Source organism: Parasteatoda tepidariorum, chromosome 11 (genome assembly GCF_982258835.1).
Source record: "Parasteatoda tepidariorum strain Cologne lab strain chromosome 11, Ptep-v5.0, whole genome shotgun sequence".
Taxonomy (NCBI): domain Eukaryota; kingdom Metazoa; phylum Arthropoda; class Arachnida; order Araneae; family Theridiidae; genus Parasteatoda; species Parasteatoda tepidariorum.
This window is the reverse complement of record NC_141765.1, coordinates 51,381,834-51,400,379: the sequence shown is the minus strand read 5'-3', so window position 1 is coordinate 51,400,379 and position 18,546 is coordinate 51,381,834. Positions and strand designations below refer to the sequence as shown.

Below are 18,546 nucleotides of genomic sequence, written 5' to 3'. Positions count from 1 at the left end.
GTGTACTACATTTTATTAACCTTACATATTATTATCCAAGCTCACAAATGAAGCTTAAATTGCAACCAAAACGATGCATTAAATTTTTATTTAAAAAAATTTTTGCATTTGTAAATTTTAAAAAAAGTGTATCATTAACTTTTTATGATTCATTACATTCATTAGATTCTTTTCATGTCTTTTTCTTAAAAAAAAAGCAAGTTTAAAAGTGAAGTATTGAAGTAAAAGCTAAAAATATACTTAACTGCACAAATCGATAGTAAATAGTTCGATAAAAAAAATCTGCCAGAATCCATTAGTCACGTAGATTTTTATTTTTCATAATATAAAAAAAAAGCTTGATGGTTTTTGATGATACAGAATTATATGTAATTTTATATGTATGAAAATCAAACGTAATATTAACCGTTAAAATATTAAATGTTTATCTGAGGTTTAAAAATAAATTATCTAATTAATGGATTCACAAACACTGTCTCATTCATTTATGATATTTTAGAAATCTTATGTCTTTCAAATCTCTCAATGTGAAATAATGTTCAAAAACTGAAAGACTGAAATTTGTCATTGGATAAAAATGGAAGGATGTTTTATAACTTTAAATTAATATTTCCTCTTTAAAGACAAGAGGACGTCCTCCACATAAACTGGAGTTTTAATTTGTTTAGTTTCGAAGTTTTACAAGATATTAGATATTATTACTTTAGATTACAATTTCAAACCAGTATTTAATTTTCCATCATTTCCTTAGAAAATTTTATTCTTACAATTATTATTACTCGTGTTCAGATAACGGGCAATTATTTCTAATGTAACTAATTATATCAGTTAAATTATAACAGGATTACAAAAAAAATGAGTTAGATACATATTTTATCAAATAATTTATATAAAAGATATCACAAACCATAAAATTTCAAACTTAATTCAAAATATTTCTTTTTTTGAAGACTTTCTTTGAAAAAAAGTTTAAAAAAACATTTTTACATCAAACTGTGATTTAATATTGTTTCCGGATAGATGTTCAACAAAATTCCGAAGTTTCCACTAGATAAATTAATAGACAGAAACATTTCACTGCCGGATTTTTACTGAAAAGCTATTGAAAACTATCTCTAAAATAGTTGAAAAATGTGGTTTATCATTATAATGCTCCAAGCCCTTTACTTTTTTAACAGACTTTTTTTAACAGTCGGAGGGGTGCTTTTCAAGTCACTTTTGCATAACGTACTCTATCCATCATACTGGAATAAAGCAGACTAAATAATTCTTATTGAAGATCAATATATATTTTTGGGGAAAAAAAAACATTTTATAAAGTGATCCAAAATAATTTTTAACCATTATATGAAAATTAAAAAGCAGATTTTTTAGTGTTCGTTAAATGCACAGTCATGATGATTAACAGAAATGCAATGCACAACTCATAGTAAAAATTTTCAAGACTAAAAATAAAAATTCAATGTAAAAAAAAAAAATCTACCGCTTCAAGAAAATATGTTTGACACAAGAAACAGAGAGACTATCTAAAAAAAAAAAACCGAAGTGGCACTTTTGGGTCATATTTACTGGAAGATAAATGCTTTGCTTGACAATAAATTAAAATTAGATTTCTTGGGAACTATTTGACAGATTTTACTTAAATTTTGTATTTAGCTATGTAAAATTACATTTATTGAAATATTATGAAAAATTGCATACCTTACAATTCAAAATTATTTGAATTTTTATCAACAAAAAATAAATAAATATTTAACCAATAATCAATATTAGCCAATTTTATAATAGTATGCAAAATTCTTTCAATTTGCTGAAAAAGTTCACGAGATATGGCCAAACACTCAAAAAGTAAAATTAATATTAAGGGGCCCAGAATTTGAAGTGCCTACTTGATAAAACTATTGAGACCATACTTCCCAGATATCTGCTACCCCCTATGTTTTGTCTGTCAAAAATCCGAAGCTTTTAACTGCTTTTTTATTTGAGAAAAATGTACAAATAATAATGCATAAATTAATATTTTCTTTCCAAGTGAAGTAAATTTTTTTATTGTTAATATTTACTAATAACTTGTTATACAACTGTAAATATAAAAAATATTAAAAACTAATTAAACAAATATCTTTACACATTAGGTATTCTTTCACAATGCAATCATTTTGACTGCTTTTGAGCAATATAGGTATATACTAAGTTTCCGTCTTGCTAGTGTTAAATAAACTAGTTCATCACTGTGTGCGAAAAGTTTTAGATTCACTTAAAATACTAAGGCATGGCAAAATACACAAAAATAAATTTGCATATCTTTTAATTTAAATATTTTTTGACCATTATTAAGTTAAATAAAAAAACAGGTGACAAAATTATTTTTCTGGTGAAATTATCTATAAATAAACTAGTTTCACCACTGTGTGCGAAAAGTTTCTGATTTACTTAAGATATTAAGATATACTGCGAAATAAACCAAAAATAAATAAAAATAGAATTTAATCATCAATCACTCTTCTGGTTCAAAATCCTATTTCATATTAAACTATATTTTGAATGTCATATATCCAAATCTGTCGAAAAATAGTTGTATTTATACAGAAAAAGAGTACGTTTTTAGATTATTCAAAAGTTATTCAGGGTCATATCCTTATATTTTATTTTATTAATTTATTTTATTTATTTTTTATTCATTTTATATTCGTTTATTCATTTCATTTTTGTCCTTTAATTAAATAAATTCATTTTTGATAAATTTATTTAATTTATTTCATATCGTAATTTATTTATTTATTTAATACATTGTACGCCACTAATTCTTGTGAACTCTGCTTTCTTATTTCTTCAAATGTACATTTGACAATTTTAATTATGTCCAATATTCATTATTCTAGAGAAAACAAAAATTTTTAAAAATTGTTCAATAAAAAAAAACTAGAAAAAAGTTGAACAAGTGTATCAAAACCAGTATATACCATTTTTCCTCCTTTCATAGGGGGGTGACATTTTTTCCCTGAATTGATATATATCTATATAGATCTAGATAAATATAAGTACTAATGATATAGGACAATTTCAGAAAAACCGACAAAAATGATTACACGAATCATTATTTTTAGAACATTGCCTCTCATATTACTCCAATTACTTCAATATTTCTTCATCCTTATTAGTTAAATATTCTAACAGAAATATGAGAAGTGGTAGTAATTCTTTGTATGATGGTTTACTATAATTGACAAGTGGGTTTTAGGTGGGTGGATAATTATTAATAATTAATTTTAATAATCTTTGAAATGAAACGAAACGCCTGGCGAAATTTTTATAGTCTGTCACATAACGACACATTTATCAAATTGGTTATAAAAACTGTTTTCTTTCCTTGGCGGAAAAAAAATAGCTCTCTCAAATCAAATCATCCCTAAAAAGAGATGAAAATACGCCCTCTAGTGGGAGAAAAAAACAGAGAGCAAGTGACAATTAGTTTTGTCAAGTTAGAGATGTTGGAGCATGAGAATGCTCTGTAGATATGGGCTTATCATGGTTCCCTCAGCGACGTTGGTTGTTCCTTATTTATGCTATTGCTTCTTTTACAATTTTAATTTTTATAGCTGGGTTTGTACCTAATTATCCCTTAACATCCTTCATAAGGTGAGAATTATTTAATAATTTTTAGTATTTATATTTTTCAAAAAATCAAGAGTCTTTTTAAGTAATAAAAAATTTGGAAAAAAATGATGTTTTACAATATTTTTCAGAAAGTTTGACAGAATAATTTATGGTTATTTTTCTCTCATAAAAATGCGTAATGAAAAGAAATATAAGAAAAAAATATGTTTAATGGAATTTTATTTTAAAAAAATTCTCTCATTGCAAGGAAACAAATAAAATTACAATTTTTAAAAAGTGTTCTTTTTCTGTAAACATTTTTCCACAATTTTTTCTTTATTTCGTTTAATTGTTAGTACCAAAATGTACGACAAAAAAATGCCAAAAATAAACCGTTTAAACATAGAAAACTGATAGAATATAGAACTGAAAAATGTCTCCAGCCTGTTTAAAATGCTCTTCTACTTATTAAAATGATTATAAAACCTTTTCTTTTTATCCCCTCTCAACGTAAGATAGTTGCAATAATTTTGTGGTAGCCAAAAGATTAATACAAAATAAGAAAACTTAAAATGAGTGATTTTTCGTGATATTGGTTCTAAGATTTCTTCTAAAATAAATATCCAAAAGAACACAAATGTAATTCCATATCTTAATGATATCAGACAGATATTACATTATTCAAGATAGATTATTTGACATAAATTTTAAGATATAGAAACATCTACGTGGTTTTAATTTCATGCACGAAAAAAATTCGAAAAAAATATCTTCGCTATGTTGGTGCAACCCTCATCGTTTTCCAGTTCTAGAAAAAATTTTAGAGCCAAAATATTACCATTTTCAGCTTTTGATTTTATTTCATTATTTCTTTCCGTCACAAACAAAGTATGTTTTAAAAAAAAAAGATAGAGATATATTTTCTAAATATTTAAGGAAAATGAAACCATATTTAAATATATGTATTGCTTTATACCTTTTATTTTATTCCTATATTATTTTATGTTTATTTTTTTATATTTATTTTTTACGCTCAACTATTAACCTGCTTATGCTTACAAAAGTAAGTTCATTAATGCATTACAAAAAGCTGTAAAACTAAATAACAATCATTTTCATAATAGTTACAACTAAAACGCTATTTCGTAACAGCTATTTTCATGCAAATTAAATAAATGAAAACTAGATACAGTACTTAAAGTCTCGATTTCAAACAACTAAGATCGTAAAATATGTAGGACACAAGGTATTAAAATAGGCTAATAAAATAAAAACCAAACCACTAGAATTCTGAATATTTTTTTAAAAAAATTGAGGATATTAAATGTTTTTTTCAAAATTTTCATATGTATCTTATATATAAATTATACATCTTAAGTCTCCATGTAACATTTTTTTTATTATATCTATAATTGTTGATAGCTGAAAATAATGAGCTCTGCTATTTATTTTTGGGAAATAATTCTGCGAGGAAAGAAAATGCAAAAATCGCCGGTATCTCAGTTATTAGATCATTTCAATCAATTGTTCGCATCAAAAATTTGGAAATCTTAAAATCGATGCTTTAAAAAGCAATAAATTACAGCCTTACTTTAATGGTACACTAATTTAAATTTCTTATTCATTTCATAAACTTTTCAAGCAATAAAAACTTCCAGTCTTAATGTTAAAAAATTAAGGGTTGAGTATCAGATCCCAACAAACCAAATAATCATTCAGAAATATACAAACAATTTCAGTGTTTTATCATTAACCTCGATTTTAGATATAGTTAAAATACAATTAAAAGTAATACAAAAATAAGCATCTCATCAACATTCTGATTCGTAAAAAGGTGTATATAAATGGAACATAACAATATTTCATACAATTTCGATCACTAAATTAAAAACAAAATGTTATTTTCAGCAGATCGAATTCGTTAAAAACGTATATGAATGAAACACGATGTTAAAAATTACATTACTGAAGATTAAATAAACGTATAATAACTATTCAAATTTATGAAAATATTAATTTCTACGAATAGACCTAAAAATTCAAATTTTCAGTTAGTAGCTAGTGGCCGGTAGACTCGAATAACTTAGTAGACACTTTTTTCCTCAAACGTAATGAGTCTGTGATATCTATAAGTTATTTTCGTTTAATAGCCACTTTTTTCAAACTTCTTTTTTAGCTTGTATTGAATCATATTTTGAAAAAAATCATATTAGAAGTAATTTACGGGTATGAAAAGTTAATTCAACACTAAAAAATACATATATTTGTGACAAAATTTAGTTAAACATACTGAATTCAGTTAAACATACTAAAATGATTGAAAATATTTGGGAAAGCGAAAAACATCTAAAGTGTACATTACAACTTTGAAACATGAATTGTTATAGACCCCTCCTTAAACATTAATATTTCCATCACAAATTGATGGATTCTGAAGGATAAAAATTTTGAATGAGATATTTTAAAGAAATTCTGTTTTTCAGAGTCTTTCTGCATTGATGCACTTTTACCCTTTAACAATTTTCAAAATGAAAAAAATAATAAATTAAAAAAGTAGCCGGTTGTTTATTTAATTGAAGACTCCACTTCTTTTTTTTGTTGTTGTTGTTGTTGTTTTTTCGCCGCATGGAGAGAAGCTATTTTCAGGTCCATATATGAACAAAATATGCAATTATTGCATACATAAGTATATCGCTCATGGGCTGCAATAGTGGCACAACTCAAAAAACACGCGTTTTGGACTAAGAACAGGTGTAAATATGAAAATACACATTCTTTTCCGCAGCAATACTAGCACAACTCATAGTAAACTTGAAGGTAATCTTCGTTTCATTAAACGTAAGCATTTCTTATGCATTTACCTTAGCAATGAAAATTTTAAACCCACTTGTCTCAAAACTTGATTTTTTGAGTTGTGCCGCTATTGCAGCCCATGAGCGATATATTGCGTATTCATGGTGTTCAGTAACCCTTGCGATAAGTACTTTTAAAATTATTCTAAAAAAGTTCAATGATAGATTTATTGCTAATCACAAATAAATATTTAAATTCCAAGGGGAAAAAAACAAGAACGCTATCAAAATCTGACGACTTACTATTGAGGAAAGCTGAATGGAAAACGATTGATGAAATGATGATGAGGAAAGCTAAATGAAAAACGAATGATTTAATTGTGCGATGAAGCAGAGGAGTTTAAAAGACATTATTAGAACCACATTCAAATTTCAACCGTCAAACAGACTTTAATGTTTTTACTTTAGTTAACCTCAAATGTGATTTTTCAGATTTCGATAGCGTTTTTGTTTTTTGCTAGCGCAGTATTAATTTGCGACCCCCAACGTTTTTACTTTATTAACTAGGATTCCAAAAATATACATTAAGGGCGGCAATTATGAGGCAAACGTTATATGAATAAAATCTGCAGTATTTGACTGGAATTAAAACATCTAGCAATTATAGGGATAGATAAAAAAAGAAATTCAAATAAATCCACACTTAAGTCTTTAAAATAATGATAACTTTAAAGATAAAATTTTCCATTGTTAATTCTAATGTTTAAATTTTCTTTTATTCATATTTAAGTTTTAGTGACCTTATTTTTAATCTTGATAGTGTAAAATTTTTAACTTTCAATATTTCGTTCTAAATCTCGCTAAGACTTTTTATAGAATTAATTCTAGTGGCTCGCAAACATGTAAGAATGCCCCTAAAAAAGTAGTGGCAAAATTAAAAAATTAAAAAAGAATTAGGAAAGATAAATTATATTTAAATCTTACACCATATTTTAAATCCATATTTTATGTAAATGTAAGCAATAATTGTTTAGTAAAAAATTCCTTATTTCGAAGAAATTAAAAACTTATTGAATTTCTTACTCTTAAATATTCTCAAAATTTTATTGATCTGGAACTTTAAAAATTTGTAATTTTTGTGTCTGATTTCATAACTTGAAATATCGCCAGTACTAATTAGTTAGCATATTTAAAGTTTAGTACTCAAACCATTAAGTGTGAGTTTAGCTACCTTTAGGAAATGTACAAAATGTTGTTTCAAGAAATATTTTAATGGATTTGACAAGCAAAACAAACTTATGCATATTTTTATTTTTATAAAACCTATTCTACTAATTCACTTTTAAATAAAGGAAAAATATCACTTCAAATATAACGCGAGGTAAGATTCGCTCTTTTAATTTAAATTGATATAGTTAATTTGAATGTTTCTTCATGCAATCCAAACTGAAATCAATATATTTTAAAAACTGTAAATGGTAACTATATGAACTTTTGGAGTGAGTTTCCTAAAATATAGTATACAGTACTTTGACTTCATGAAATTGAAAAATATCTCAGATTCTGACTCAGAAATTTCTAAAAAGATATTATAATAAAAGGTCCAATTTTAGTTTTTGCCAACTTTTAAAAAATTTTAAAGCTTATTTTAAATAATACTGAAGACAAAAAAAAGGATACTTTTTGCCCTAATAAATTAAAAATACTCATTAGTAAAAACACCATGCTTATAGTGTTTTTAATTATATTAAAAATCATAAACATAAATTTTTAAAAGATGTCTTAAGAAAGATTTGTAAACGTTTTTTGTATACTTATTCAATTGTACAATAATAAAAATTTCTTTAAAAAAAATTACATGCCTTTAAAGAAATCAAACGTGTTCCATACTACCAAAATAAAGTACGATATAAGAGGCAAACTACGTTTTTTTAAAACAGATTTTGAACTTTAAAATAAGCAACATATATTGAAAGAGCAGCAAAATTTGTTTTTCGGAACTAAACATAGGTACTTACCTTCAATCTTGTTGTTACTTAGTTCAGAAATTGTTAAATTTATTCCAACAATGAAAGAAAAATAACTGTTTTCGTATTGGTAATAAATAAGTCATTTTTTTAATTATTTTTCAACATAAACGAGGTTTATATATGTGAAGAGGAGAGAAAAACTCAACTTTCAAAATTTAAACAAACGTGACTTGATGAAGCAGTACACATCTCATTACTTACGTCCGCGATAAAAGTTTTAATTTGGAGTTATTGGTTATTGCAATTACATAAATTTTCATGCTTGTGTGCTCCAAAATAGGCTTATAAACCTTCGTCAAGTAGAAGAGGAAAGATAGCACAATAGGAGAGACAGCACCAAGTAGTACCCTTAAAAGTTTGTAATTCATTTGGAGTTTTTAATACGTTTCTGGATTCCTCTTTCTGTTGAGCTCAAATTTCAATTAATACTCCTGGCCGAGCAGTCTTGTCATTCTGCCAAACGCTCTGTAGCAAGAAAATAAAAGGTTCGAATCTCACTGTAAGCCTGGATGCATCATTGCGATGTCCTTCTCAAACTAAGTTGTAGTTCATTTACGTCGCACTGGAGCTGCACCATGGGCTATTGGCGATGGTCTGGGAAACATCCCTGAGAATGATCCGAAGACATGCCATCACAATTTTGATCCTCCGCAGAGGGGATGGCACCCCCACTTCGGTAGCTCGACGACCTGCACGCAAAGTCGAGTACTTTATGGTAGAACAGTTTAAAGAGGACCAATACAGCACACCCTCGGTCCCTACGCAGACTTATCCAAGCGGTCACCCACCCGCACACTGATCGCAGCCAGTGATGCTTGACTTCGGTGATCTGCTGGGATCCGTGTCTTAATGATCAGTCCACTGCGGGACTCTCAAACTTACACTATCAAGTTAGAGAAGTATTCAACAAGTCGCCTATAGCCCATTGTGCAACTCTAATGCAACGTAAATAAAATATCTACTTGCTTACCTAATATTCAACATAAAAAGGGCTTATAAGTCGTATTTGTAATAAGCATATGAGACTGCATGTGTATGTGAAATAATAATCAAATTTTATTAATTAAGGGTCTCCGTGAAGGGGAACATTTTACTTCCTCCAATAACCCTTAAACGTGAAAGTAGCTGGTTCAAATCCCTCCGTAACCCTGAATGTGTCCTTTTGTAATTTGTGATATCCGTGTTTCAATTTGAAAAGGGTTGATAATCCGTTCTTCCTATTAAGCAACAATCCTTAAAATGTATGAGTAACGATAATTAATTAAGTTACTACCAAAATTGGAGAAAAGAAAGTAGCCAACGATTATTCAGCTAGCTTTTAAATCAAAGGATTAGAAAGAAATTTTGCTGCGATACATTCCACCTGAAACAACAAATGAGCTACACTCTTAGCCCTACTTCAATTAAACTCCACTGTACTTTTATTTGAAAGCTTTAAGGGTAATTAAGGACATTCAAACATGAATCTAAGCTTTTACTACAAATCGAAGTCCAGAATCTTAATCTCTCTGTCATGCCGAACAGATTAATGATGTGAGAAGAGTTTTAATAACTATATCCTTATAGCCTATAACATAGTACTTATAACCTACCTTTATTTACGCAGTTAAGCTATTCGATGTTATTTTCTTATGAGAGATGAGAACAGTCATGTGATTTCGTAACAAGACTCTACAACCTTCTAAGCCGTTGCTCAGGATTTTAGCCTCTTTTTCGGCCACTGCCAAGCTACTAAAGATCGATGCATAAGCCAATTTTTCAGTCGGATTGTTGGCAAAGGGTACCAAAATTTAAACTTTAACATGTTATTATTAATTTATTTTATTTAAAACCGTCAGCCGAGATCGGAAGACGAGATCGGAACAATTAGTGATTAACAAAACTTTTTTTTTTACCATCAAACTGTTCTTAATATTGTTTTCAGGTAGCTACTTTACAAGTTTCCGAAATTCCCATAAGATAAAATCAGCCTACACTGAAGCATATTATTGTCTACATGGAAATCGTGCTATTTTTATCGCTCTCCCAACCAATTTGAAATTTTGGCTTATTATTATTTTGTCCTTAGCCTTTTTATAAATATTAAGACCTGATAATCATTTTGCGAAGTTTTTAAGTACAGATGAAATTATTCTCTTTCTTAAATGTTGTTTCAGAACCACTTTAAATGTAATTAAAAGTTCAAACACTGTAGTTGGCAGTTAAGGTATATTTGTCAATTATTCCGGATTCAGAAATATTTTTCTTAAGTATTTTTAAAAATTTTGCTTATAAGAAATATTTTAAAAAAATGCCTTGCATTAGCTTTCTAATTGTGTACTACCTATAATAATACACAGAGCAAAGGTTAAAAAGAAGGAACTGCAGACCACTCTTATAAAATAAATATGTATATATAAATTTTAATTTAATAAAACATGGCATTTAAATAAATATGTATTAATAAGCATGTAACAAGACTACAGTCACGCCAGGTGTTCACCTATGCACGATATTTGTAAAATTATCTACAGCTATAGCGGTTAGAGAAGAAAAAGAAAGTCTTCTTGAACAAACGATGAAAAGAAAGTGTTCATAGTATTAAAAAAAACTATGAAACAATTTATGACTATTTCTTTAGTACTTTTCTTGTTAGTCTTACTCAGAAATATGAAACTTGCCGCACGTGTAGCGATTAAGTTTTTTTTCACATCCAATTATAAATTTAAAAGAAGCATAACTTTTTTAAGCTTGAAATAATAACTTGGCAAAAAAAATTTCGATTTCTTTCTCTTAAGTGGGTTAAACGTCAATAAAAGAAAAATAGCCCTTTCATTAAACAACGAATAAAACTGAGAGGAACTTTTAACAAAATTATTAATTATCACTTATTATCTATGGAACAAATTAGTTTTTTTTTGTTTTAAAGAGTTACATTTTTCCTTTTTCGATTTTTATGTGATAGCTTATGTTTTACACTGTTATTGAAAACATTTTTTGAATAATGATTAATTTTTTATTCAAGTTCGATCAAATTTAAGGAATTTTTTTCTACGTGCCAGAAATATTGTTGCTTCAATTTTTATTAATTTTCAGAATCTCAAAAATATTACCAGAAACTTTTTCAGTGATAATTTCTCATACTTTACTTTCAATTATTTTGTTTAAAGTTAGCATGAATTATTTGTTAACAGATCAAATAAAGTATGAGTGATTCACATCTGCCAAGAAAATGCTGATTACTATGATATTGTAACGATATAATTTTTCATTGAATTGTAACATAATTACTGAATCACGACTAAAAAATAGCAGGAAAAAAAGCACTGAAAAACAAGCCCCTCATTAACTATAATTTCAAATTAACGCCCGATTCCATTAGGGTCGTTGATCTCGAATTTATTATTATTTAATAATTTTTCAAACGCAATTAGACATTTTTAAAAAAATAATTAATATAAATAGTTTAATTTGAAGTTGAATGAAAGGAGCTTTTAATACTTTATATATTTTAATGCAATTATATAACACATAATAGTATTATTATAAATAATGTATTAATTAAATTAACAATAATCTTTTTTGATAAATTAAAAATATTAGCAAAAATAATGAAATACTAAAAAATAATTAGTAGAAAAAGTATTTTTGCATATTATTATTTTATCATAGTACAAAACAGGTAATTATTGAAATTTCGAATAATTTTAGAATTGCTTAAGAATCCTAAAAGAGAGAAAAAAAATTTAAGTTTAAGTATTTTAATTTAAGTTTGTTTAATCAAGGGAAAAATTCAGAAAAATATATTTCTTTTGTCCTTCAGAGAATGAAGCTTAAAAATTTTTTAAATTGAAATTTAAATTTATGAGTTTTAGTGATTTTCAAGAAATTTTATACAAAAAAAATACGAAATTTTTTCAAATAAAATACTTGTTGAAAAGATTATCAATGTAATAAAAATTTACTTGAAAAACTGCAATTTAAAATAAATATTGAATTAAAGTATAATTATATTTGAATCTTTATGGAGAATAATATTATGAAATGCAATTTTTTTATTTACTTTTAAACTTATTAATTTGACTTGCCTGCATATTGAAATCTCTTACTTCTCTTATCTTCTATTCCACAGAGGTTTTGGTTTTCCTCTGTGCAACAGAAGATAACAAAATTTTCCCTTTTTTAAAGTTTACAGCAAAGAAATGTATTAAATATCTGTTTTAGTGTTTAAAAAATTGAGAGATAGTTTGTAAGTAATGCTTGATTTAATTGTTCCAGTAACAGCGCCTTACCACGCTTTTTTTGGGCCTTGAAGAATGTTTGAAAAAGATTTACGACAAATAAAAAAATTTAAATTGTCTGCTTTAATTTTAGTATCTGTGAGCCAAATTTTAAATCTAAACTGGTAGACGTGGGTGTTTCCGTTACAAACTAAAGCCAACAAAAGGTCTTTAACATTATGTAAACAAGTTTCTGGCAGTTTTCCCCCAAAGGTTTTAGCATTTAAAGCGAGGTAAATAGCTATTTTAAATTTAAAAAAAGACAAACAAATAAGGAAATTGCAGCACTTGTAGCACAATTAAGACTTATTTCTATTAAAATAAACAAATAAATTTTTGAAATTGAATAAAGACATGATTTCTGATGATTTTTAACTTCCTTATGACTAATTTACTTCAGAATCAAATACTATTTTGTTTTTAAATTCACATTACATTTACATGTTTACTCATAACATTTAGCCATTTTATCTAGTTTATCAAAAACAAAGTAAATTGCAATGAGCATTATTTAATGGTATAGCCACAAAAATATTACCCAATGTAAAAATATAATAATTTATTTTATTTTATAACCGCGTTGAACAGCCTCCCCAATTTTGGGTTTACCACTACTAATGTGCAACTCTGTAACCTTGTAATTTTGAATCCAATCCTGAAGACAAGAGAACTCCTGAATTTGCCTCCGTGGAGTACTTTTTGATGGAACTAACCCGCATTTGCGTGACATGGAGAGGGAAACTACGAAAACCTCCCTCGGTTAGCCTGATGGGTGAGGGGACTCTTACCAAATGAGTAAAAATGCAGTTTTATTAGTAGTAATCGTGAAAAATAAGACGAAATAAAGATATAGGAGGAAAGATAGTAAAATATAAGTTTGAAATTTGTTTTTGAAAAGCTATTTTATGAAATTCTATTTGTAAATCTTTTTTATTTATAAATAAAACAAGAATCAGAAAAAAATTATGAATTGTAATGAAAACTAGAACGCAAAATGTGCGCATTATTTTTCGCATAGTTTGATAGAAATATTTTTAAAAAAATTTTTTAACGGAAGAAGTATTTTTAAATAACTATCAAAATATTTGCAAAAGAAAAGAATTTTCAAGGTTATAATCTGTCAGCTCACGAATATTAGCTTTTGAGAGTTATTCAAGATATCTAATACAGCTACAGTTGTTTAAACATTAAGGCCAAAAAATATTCATCAACCGAAACGCGTCATGTCTGAGTATGTTATTTTTCCTTCTCAATTTCATCGCTATAGATTAATCCTAGATAACTTATATTAGTATTAATCTGTAACTATATAATCATTTGACTCATAGACTACGAATTAAAAGCAAGGACATTTTTATATTTTATTTATTTACTTCAGGCAAATTAGCGGATTATAATATTTCAATTAAAAAATGGAAATATGGTACAAATTATCGCTTGGCAAATTTTAGAAGTGTTCTCTCTACAAAATAGCCTTTGTTGCAGTAATAATATACGTTTTTTGTCATTCTGCATTTCTGAAATGAACAGAAAGTACGAATTCTGCATTTTTTTTGCAGCACATTTATTCTTATCTTCTGTGGGCTTCAAATATTCGAAATATCTTCCATGTTTTGTTTGATGGAAATAAATATTCGATCACTAAACGACGATTACAGCAAATCTTGAAAAGTAATTAGTACAGCCGAACTTATCACTTTCGGACAACTCATTCTACAAGTTATAAATGAGCTGTGTGTAAAGTAGTATGAGCACAACAGGAACGTTTCGAATTAGCTAGACTGGCAGGGCGCGGTAGTCTATAGACATCTTTGATTAAGGACCATTGTTTGCTTACTTAAACTTTTCTATTTACTTAAATATTCAGCATTCCAATACATTTAATATAAGAGAAGGAACATCATTGTTTAATCATACAGTATATATAGAGAGAAATTCTATTTTTTAAGGTCCCGCAGTGGACTGATCGTTAAGACACGGTTCCCAGCAGATCACCGAAGTCAAGCATCACTGGCTGTGGTCAGTGTACGAGTAGATGACCACTTGGATCAGTCTGCGTAGGGACCGAGGGTGTGCGGTATTGGTCCTCGTTAAACTGTTCTACCGTAAAGTGCTCAACTTCGCGTGCAGGTCGTTGGGCTACCAAAGCGGGGTTGCCATCCGCTCTGCAGAGAATCAAAATTGTGATGGCATGTCTTCGGATCATTCTCAGGGATGCTTCCCAGACTGTCGCCAATAGCCCATTGTGCAGCTCTAGTGCGACGTAAATGAACTACAACTACAACACCTATTTTTAAAGATTTAATTAATAAACTTAGTTTCCTATCAATATCTGATATTTTGACATATAGCCTCGTTCAGGGCCGGGATAGCCTGGTCGGTAGGGCGCTGGGCCCATATCCAAGAGGTCGTGGGTTCGATCCTCGCCGGCCAAAGACTCCCCGTGTAGTAAATGGTGACTGATGCACGTTAAATCTGTCGAGTCTCAAAGTCCTCCATGTTCCCACAACAAATCAACACCTCTGGGGGTACTGATCCAGGAGTTTCCTTGTCTTCTGGATTGGTTCAAAATTACAAGGCTACGGAGTTGAACGTAAGTAGTCGTAAACCCATGAAATTGGGTCGGCTGTTCAACGACGGTTATAAAATAAAATAAAATAAAATATAGCTTCGTTCACCTTAATTCCAAATCAGTTAAAAGAATTGTTCTGATGGACTTAATGAAGATATCGAAGCTAATTTTCTCGGGAATAAAATAAATAAATAAAACAGAGTTTCGACTATTCTGAGAAAATTTTCAACATTTTGTATCAAAAATTAAGTAATTATTATTCGTGCCCAATAGGTATTACTGAAATATTTCGTTAAATAACGATATTACAGATATCGTTGTTAGTCGAGGATTATCTTTACACTAAAATTTAATAACAGTTCCAATGGCTACATCTGAATTTCATTATTTTTCTTAGATATCACCCAAACATAACAGCCAACTTTTTTTCGCAACTCAAAAAATCAAGTATTTTGAAAATAGAGATCTAGTACTATGTAAAAATTTGTGCAAATCTTAGTGTCCGAAATCTGTTATCTCTTATTCTTGTCTAACAACTAAGACGAATTTGAAAAAAATTCCTCTGAACAGTGGAACATTTGGCAGAATTTCCCAGTACGGTATTGCACATTACTACCCTTTTTGTTATTTTGAATGCAACTTATAAGATAATAAAAGACATTGTGGAATGAAACTGAAACGGGATAGAAACATTGTACATTTTCCATGGATTGCCGGATAGCAAAAAGACTAGCCTGTAAATGAGAAATCTAACTTATTTATGTTCTTAGATTTAACGTTTACTTCCAAAGCGGTTATAGCGGTAAGGAGTGATTGGAGCTAGCTACGGTTAGAGCAATTAAACCTATATTAAAAACAGATTTATAGGCAGGAGTTAATTGTTTAGGCAGGTTTCTCTATTCATATAAACAGCTAAATGATTTTTGTAATCTTTAAATGACGCCATACACAAAATGTTCCGTAAAGACTGTCCTTAATATATATTTTTAGAACTCTTGTCTTGTTTTTCAAACTTTTGAGGAAGCACCAAAATTTGTTTCATTACGGGAAGAAACAGAAGTTAAAAGATTCTTAGAAACACCTTAAAGTTTAAACTTGCAAAGAAACAGCTTTTAATGTTCTGTACACTCGTCTTTCTTGATTGCAATTACTCAGCTTTCCATAACATTATTTTTCACAGCTTAAATATTTACATATGACTCCCATGTGTAGTTCTTTATCTTCGTTTTTGATATGGATTCTAAAAATATAGATTAAAAGCGGCTCTTACGAAACATCTTGTATATAAGTTAAGATATTATTCCGAATTTTTTTCTTCTCTTTTTCTTTCGCGAAATCAATAAATAAGAAATTTCAGGAATCAGAGAAAAATAAATAAAACAAACGATGATTGAATAAACATTCGTTTATTCTTTTTCTTCTTCCTGCTTTTCATTTCATTCTAGTGAGTATTTCATGTGAATAATATTTACTCAAGTATTATTCCAATCATTGTACGCAAAGCCTTAGCTGAGTCAAAAAAGAGAGTATAAGTCGAGGCCACTGAATCGGAAAATACCTCTTTTTTATTCTAAAATATTGCAAAGCGAAAAACATTGGTATTTATGAAAACATACACATACTTCCTAAAATATTTTGTCTTTAACAAAAATTGCATATTACTCTTCTATAAGACCTTGGCAGCAATTTTATCTGAATAACAATAATAGGATAATCTAAAACATAACGTTGAAGAATTTTCAGAAAATACCGTTGCACTGCCCCACTTTTGTTTCAAATGCATTTTTACTCTCCCAAAAATTGGCCTAATTTTTCTACATATTATCAAAAATGTTTCAACGGTTTTGTCTTAAATATATAGTATATTTTGTAGTACAGATTATTTTGAGTTACTTTAGTTAGTTTGCTTATTTATTATTTTCTTTAGTTACTTTACTTATTCTACATATTATCAAAAATGTTTCAACGGTTTTGTCTTAAATATTTAGTATATTTTGTAGTACATATTATTTTGAGTCACTTTAGTTAGTTTGCTTATTTACTATTTTCTTTAGTTACTTTACTTATTTTTTTTTAGTTACTTTAATTTAGTTACAGATGTAATTAATCTTTTTAAGTCTTACACATTCACAAAAATGTTCATATGATGCCAAATTATAATAAAAAAATAAAACTTTTTGATAAACTATCAAAATAAAAAAATTTTCAATGAGTATTTTTTAAAACAATTTTTAAAAACTAAAGTACAATATCAAAGAAGACGTGTCAAAATGTTAGCACGAATTGTAGATAATAAATAGCAAAAATTTTCACTGTCTGATTTATTCTATTGCTTTCTTGCGTTTAATATTTTTGTGTAATATAATATTAAAATTTTGCATTAATCTTTATAATACATACACACGCAAATCTGTACACCTTCGCGTGTGTATATTTGCGTGGGCGTGATGCGTGCAAGCATTTCTTCATTTGCAAATTTGTTTCTAAATACTGGTAAAGAATGGGAAAATACGACAAGCGTAAAAAGGTCAAACACATTTTCTTAAAACAATCAATAAAGGAAAGTTACTAATTTATCTTCTGACTGTACTTTAAGCTATGTACTTAAAATGATTAATTTTCTTCTAACAATTCATAAAAAACTGTAACAATTTCTACCGTTGTGATTCCGTGTTATTAATTGTACTTTGATTTTGTCTTAACTACTATATTCAATACCCTGATATGTATAACGTTTTTAAGATTAAATATGTCATTAAAAAAACTGTAGCTTGGGCTGACAAACCGTGTGCAGATTTAAAATCGGCGATACGAAAGAATGTAAGATCGGTTAAAATAATCTCATGCAACAGAAGAAAAAAAATTGTTCTCAGGTGTTATTCCTTACCAAGAATTTCAGCATCTTACTACTCGAAATAGCTACATTTTTAAGGCTACCCTCATTTAAAAAGATGACGTAAGCAAAACTTAAATTGTTTTGTTACTGTTATGAAAAAGTTATAAATTGTGAGATGAACGTATTTCAGAACACTGCCAAAGAAAAAAAAATCGCGAAAAGCGATACAATTTTTTAAACAAACAAAATTATCTGAAATTTACCCCTTTCTGTCGATATTTAAACTAGTAGCCCCTCTAAATAAATAGTCGGAATTACGTGGAAAAAAATATTGCATTGCACAAATGTTGAAAAGAAATTTGTAAAATTTCAGAGCATGATGAAATTTATCGCACTCACTATTATGAAAACAAGTTTTTCTCAAGCAGTAATTCCTAATTATATAAGTTATAAAGTTTTA

General features: G+C 28.1%; 1 protein-coding gene across 1 annotated transcript in view; it reads left to right on the top strand.

Moving 5' to 3' along the window:
• The first annotated feature begins 3,462 nt into the window (after positions 1 to 3,462).
• Positions 3,463 to 18,546, top strand: part of LOC107451045 (galactose-3-O-sulfotransferase 2) — a 40,065-nt gene continuing 24,981 nt past the window's right edge. Inside the window, exon 1 of the mRNA XM_016067017.4 lies at positions 3,463 to 3,639. Within this exon, the coding sequence (XP_015922503.2) occupies positions 3,518 to 3,639 (122 nt within the window). The 5' untranslated portion in view covers positions 3,463 to 3,517. The remainder of the gene's footprint in view (positions 3,640 to 18,546) is intronic.